Source organism: Synchiropus splendidus, chromosome 9, assembly GCF_027744825.2.
Source record: "Synchiropus splendidus isolate RoL2022-P1 chromosome 9, RoL_Sspl_1.0, whole genome shotgun sequence".
In the NCBI taxonomy this organism is placed as follows: domain Eukaryota; kingdom Metazoa; phylum Chordata; class Actinopteri; order Syngnathiformes; family Callionymidae; genus Synchiropus; species Synchiropus splendidus.
In genome coordinates this window covers 18,411,900-18,417,708 of record NC_071342.1, presented here as the reverse complement: position 1 = coordinate 18,417,708, position 5,809 = coordinate 18,411,900, and the positions used below count along the sequence as shown (strand labels likewise).

The following is a 5,809-nucleotide window of genomic DNA, read 5'->3' as shown; positions in this document are numbered from 1 at the left end:
CTCAACAGAAAGTGACATTTGCTTAAAAGGATCCAGATGGCAATTCAGTGCAGCACAAAACCATCACAATTACATTGACCCCTTATATCAACGTGCAGAAAAATGCAATGCAAAAAATGTAAAAATGCAAAATCTGTTTTTTGGTTATTTTATAGTTAATCAAGTGAACGCAAATGATCACATAAGCTCATGGGCAGAGGTCACATATGGGATCATGAAACTGTTTTAAGTAATGAAAATGCACTTTTAATTTATCAATGCAATAAATCGCATCAAAGTTCAGGTGAATACTTTTAATTCGTAATGAGCGTAAATAAACGTAATGGACGCACATTCACAGCACATAAAACTCATCAAGACCAGACAGAGTGACTGAAGAACCAAAACTCATCGGCTTGAATCCAAAGGCAGGGTAGAGGGGCTGAGTGAAGGAGGTGTAGAAGGTGTGGATGTGGATCAGTGTGTCATTGACCACTCTGTAAAAGGACAACATGCCTGCACTCCAGTCCACGTACACGCCCACTCTGTCAGCGTCAATGTCGAACTTGATCAACTGGTTGACCTTGTTGTGACAGATCTTGTAGCTGACACCATCCAAACATTTCAGACTCCAGGACCAATTGTTCTGTCCAAACTCAAATTCCTTTGTATCTCTGTACTGTCTGTAAGTGACAGCAATCACAACATCCCGTTGATGCTCCACCTCCCAGTAGCTGTGACCAGCGAGACTGTTCTCACTCACTAGTTGAGGAAATGACATGAACCTACGTGGACTGAAGGGATGGTTCTGATCCTCTCTCATAAGTTCTGCTGTCTTGTTGTTGTTGGTCAGTCGGAGGCGCTGGTGTGCTGTGTCTGGGTCCAGGGTGAACTGACAGAAGTCTGTGGTGGAGAAGGAACATAGTTGGAGGACAGCTTACTAGATATCGGTTCACTCTATGTGAAGGATGTTCTGATCTGATTGATTCCCAGTCAGAATGGCACATACATTTATATCAACACTTGCTTAAACTTGGAGCGCACTCATCTGCTTGTGTTAAACTTGTAATGACCAATGATGTAACAGACAGAGGAGATGATGAGACAATCTCCTCAGCATCTCTACATTTCCAGAACCATTATTTAAGCTCAAATCTATTCTGTCTGTGTTGTTCAAAGACAGAATCATTCATGACCCCTGCTGAAAGACCATGTCCACATCCAGTACATAGTGGAGTTCAGTGTCAGACTGATGCCAGTGTGTACAAACAGGAGTGTGGTCACTCGTGGCCCACGTCACAAGTCAAAACAGAAGCTAGTTGCTGTCATCACTATGTCAATTGTCAGACTTGCACCAGAGTTAAAGATAAATAGTTTTAATTTGGGAACAAAGACCAAGAAACGGTCCAATTATACTCACACTTCCTCACTCCTCGCTGCAGTTTCTGCTGGTCACAATTGAGTACCCTGGTGGATAAAACAGAGCATTACACAGCAGAGTTCCAAAGGAAACGTGCTAATTCTCAGCAACAAAGTAGCTGACTGAAAACTATTGCCTTTGCTGAGATGTTCACTGTCTGTTGGCTGAGGGAATATTTACATGATAAATGTGATGTCTAAAGACTCCAACTGCAGACATACCAGCAAAGAACAGGCAATAACAATTGAGGACAACTGAAAATGTTTAAGGAATGACTGAAGAAAGACTGTCTCAGATCAACAATATTTCATTTGCGAACATATAATTGACAAGGCCGTCATCATGTCATGTTATTTTATATCTTTGCTACTGAAATCGCAATGCTCGCTGAAACTGAATAGATAGATAGATCGATAGATAGATAGATAGATCGATAGATAGATAGATAGATAGATCGATAGATAGATAGATAGATAGATAGATAGATAGATAGATAGTTTGGTCTTCTTACTTGATAGCTATCTGAGTCCTCCGTTTTAGAAGGTCCAGTCCTTGTCCAAATGGATAATTCCTGCTCAGGTCCAACTCTCTGAGATGGGACATATGGTTGGCTCTCAGAGCAGAGGCCAGAGAGGCACACCCCTCCTCCGTGACCAGACACCCAGACAGACTGTAAACATGACACTAGAGAGTGAAAAAGATCCGGAACCTCAGGATTTATCCAGTGGACACCATGGAGTCCAGGGTTCTGACCTGAGAGTCTCCAGATGACAGTGTGGACTCTTCAGTCCAGCAGACAAAAGCTTCACTCCGGCGCCCTTCAGGTCGTTGTCACTCAGGTCCAGGTTCGTCAGACGGGAAGAAGGACACTCAAGGACTGAAGACAGGTGTGGACAACTTTGCTTTGACAGCCCACAGAGTCTCAGCCTGCAAATGTCACCAGACACTTTGGATTACATTTTTGGGAGATACATAGATCCAATAATAATAATGCTGCATTCTGACATCATATGTGATCATTTCACTTTCACATACACTTCAGCCACTGACAATGGTAACACATATATTGGACAATCACAATAAGTCAGTCAGGGATTGAGAAAAAAATCTGACAATCCATAAGCATCAGCTATTCATTGATTGACCATCAAAGCAACAAACCAAAAGTAAAAAAACTAAAATAGCCAACACCAGGCATGAACCCGGAGGAACAAAATGCCAGTATTTTCAGGAGTATCAGGTGAAGACTCGGATAATCTGAATCTGAGTCCCATGGTGGTATTTATTCTGATTAAAATACCAAACTACATCCACAAAAACATCTGGTTTCCTCACAACACAACCACGGAGGAAACCGTGGTAAGATAATCTTGGACTGGGAGCAAATTTTCTTCTTCATCACCAGTCATCTACATGACATGCAAAGCTCTTAATTCTTATCCAATATCTAATAATATAATCCAATCCAGTATCTATCCTCCTTTCTTTGGTCTTGGTTGTATCAAATGAATCACCAGGTGATCTTGACAGCAATCGGTGTCAGTGGAATTGTGTTGGATCAGAAGCAGAAGTGCTAACCTCAGGGTCTCCAGCTGACATTTGGGGCTCTTGAGGCCTTCACACAGCAGTTTTATACCAGAGTCCTTCAGGACGTTATTACTCAGGTCCAGTTCTGTCAGTTTAGAGGATGGAGACTGAAGCACTGATGACAGGGCTTCACAGCTGTTCATCGAGAGACCGCAGCATCTCAGCCTGATGAGGATAAACAAACGCTGTAAGTCAAGTTTATGTCTACTTGGAAAAGTAGTCTGATCACCTACAGAGCTTTTTTTGAAGCTGGAATAACGGGCAGCAGATTTTGAAAAGCCTCCTCAGAAGCCCCACATTTGTACAGGTCAAACTGATCTTCTTGTGAGGTTAGCAAAATGAAGGCCAGAGCTGTCCATTGAGAAGAAGACAGTCGCTGTGTGGAGAGGCGTCCTGATTCCAGCATCTGTTGGATCTCCTCCACCAGAGAAGTGTCCTTCACTTCAATTAAACAGTGAAACAGGTTCATTATTCTGTCTTGAGACTTGACCTCACTGTCTCTCATTTTCTCCTTGATGAGCTCAGCAGTCTTCTGGCTGGTCCAGGCTCCTCCAGTCTCTTCAGACAAACCTTTCAGGAGAATCTGGTTTGACTCAAGTGAGAGACCCACAAGAAATCGAAGCAGCAAGTCCAGGTGTCCGTTTGGACTCTCCACAGCTTTATTTAAGGCAGTTCTGTAGAACCGCTGATACCTAAGCTTAAATCTAAAGGCTGCTGCTGGTTGTCCTTCTTGCAGAAGATTGAATCCAAAATTACTAAACCTCATGTGAACATAAAGAGCTGCCAGAAACTCTTGAACACTCAGATGAACGAAGCAGAACACCTTCTCCTGGTATAGATTTCCCTCCTCTCTGAAGATCTGCGTGAACACACCTGAATAAAGTGCTGCAGCTTTGACTTTGATGCCACTCTCAGTCAGGTCGGATTCATAGAAAATCAAGTTTCCTTTCTGTAGCTGTTCAAAAGCCAGTTTTCCCAGACGCCTAATCATCTTCTTGCTGTCTTTTGTCCAGTGTGAGTCTGTCAAGTGTCCACCATCATATCTTCCTATCTTCACTTTGGCCTGAACAACTAGAAAGTGGATGTACATCTCAGTCAGGGTTTTGGGCAGCTCCCCTGCCTCGCTTCTCTTCAACAAGTCCTCCAGAATTGTGGCAGTGATCCAACAGAAGATTGGGATGTGGCACATGATGTAGAGGCTTCGTGAAGTCTTCACATGAGAGAGGATTTTGTTACTCTGTGTGTTATCTTTGAACTTTTTCCTGAAGTACTCTTCTTTCTGGGGGTCGGTGAATCCTCTGACCTCTGTCACCATGTCCACACACTCAGGAGGGATCCGATTGGCTGCTGCAGGTCGTGTGGTCAACCAGAGGCGAGCTGAGTTAAGCAGATTCCCTTTAATGAGGTTTGTCAGCAGCACATCTAATGAGTCAGCTTCTGTCACTGTCTTGAGGACACGGTTTTTGTGGTAGTCTAGTGGAAGTCGACACTCGTCCAAACCATCAAAGATGAACAGAACATGGAATTCTTCAAAACTGTTGGGGTTTGCTTTTTTTGTTTCAGGAAAGAAGCGACTAATAAGGTCCACCAAACTCATCATCTTCTCTTTCAGCATATTGAGCTCTCTGAAGGTGAGGGGAAAGACCAGGTCAAAGTTCTGGTGGGCTTTGTCTTCAGCCCAGTCCAGAGTCACCTTCTGGGTCAGGACTGTTTTCCCGATTCCAGCCACGCCCATAGTCAGCAGAGTTCTGCCATCATGGTCCTGTAAAAGGTCCTGTCGTCGGATGGTTTTTCCTGGTAGAGTGTGTCTCCTGGCAGCTGCTTCAACCTTTCGGACCTCGTGCTCCTCATTGATATGGTCTGTAAACCCCTGACAGATGAAGACCTCTGTGTAGATGTCGTTTAGAAGGGTTGTTTCTCCAGCTCTTGCAATCCCCTCATTTATGTGCCGGAACTTTCTCTTAAGACTCTCTTTCACGTCAGAGGTTACAGCCCTTCTTTCTAGAAGAAGAAAGATCAGTGGAGCAGGTGGTCAGCAGCAGTGGTCTGAGCAGCTCATCAACAGCTGGAATCACATGAAGTACAACACTGGGCTCACGTGAGTGGTTCAAATCATCGTACCTCCCCACAGACGTTGGACCAGCTGCTCCTGGTTCATGCTCTGCAGGATATTCACTGAGATCTTCCTGAATGCTTCTCTGTTGCCCTTCATTGCCGCCTCCTCCTCCTCTCTTTCAGGACCTTGTTGGTCATCATCTTCCAGAATCCTCTGGAGTATCATCAACTCATTGTCTACATAGCTGATGATTTTTCCCCTGAGAAGCTGCAACAGAGTAACAAAATCACATGCATCGTCAGTTAACCAGCGCTTAGTCCTGTTCAGGTTTGCAGGGAGTGCTGGAGCCTATCCCAGTGGTCATTGGGCGAGAGGCAGGAACACACCCTGGACAGATCGCCATTCCATCACAGATGAACATGAGCATGATTGAGCATTGGTTCAGTCAATACAAAGCTCCAACAAGCTGCTTAGAAATTAACAATCTCTTTGGCCAATGGGAGCATGTAATTTCCGTGAACTCTTCCCTAGTTTGCTCAAATTTGCACAAAACCACAAGATCTTCACTGTGGCTGACTGAAACACTTCCATCACCACAAGAGCAGCATTTATGTACTTTACATTTGTTTCACAATGACACATCTCACCTGAAGTGTGGCGTCCTGAGGCTGAGGTTGCTGGTGTCTGGGAAGTAACGGTGTTTGTGGATCATTTCTGTGAAGAAGAGTAGAAGCACAACATGGGACTTCTGTAGATGGTTAAATACA

At 44.1% G+C, this 5,809-nt stretch overlaps 1 protein-coding gene across 1 annotated transcript; it reads right to left on the bottom strand.

Moving 5' to 3' along the window:
- Positions 1–334: 334 nt before the first annotated feature.
- LOC128764617 (NACHT, LRR and PYD domains-containing protein 3-like) lies at positions 335–5,267 on the bottom strand. Its single transcript, XM_053874522.1, has 7 exons — positions 5,108–5,267; positions 3,220–4,987; positions 2,978–3,151; positions 2,153–2,326; positions 1,911–2,069; positions 1,400–1,446; positions 335–882 (listed from the first exon to the last, which is right to left on the bottom strand). The coding sequence occupies exons 1-7, from the start codon at positions 5,265–5,267 to the stop codon at positions 335–337; spliced, it is 3,030 nt and encodes a 1,009-aa protein (XP_053730497.1).
- Positions 5,268–5,809: the final 542 nt, after the last annotated feature.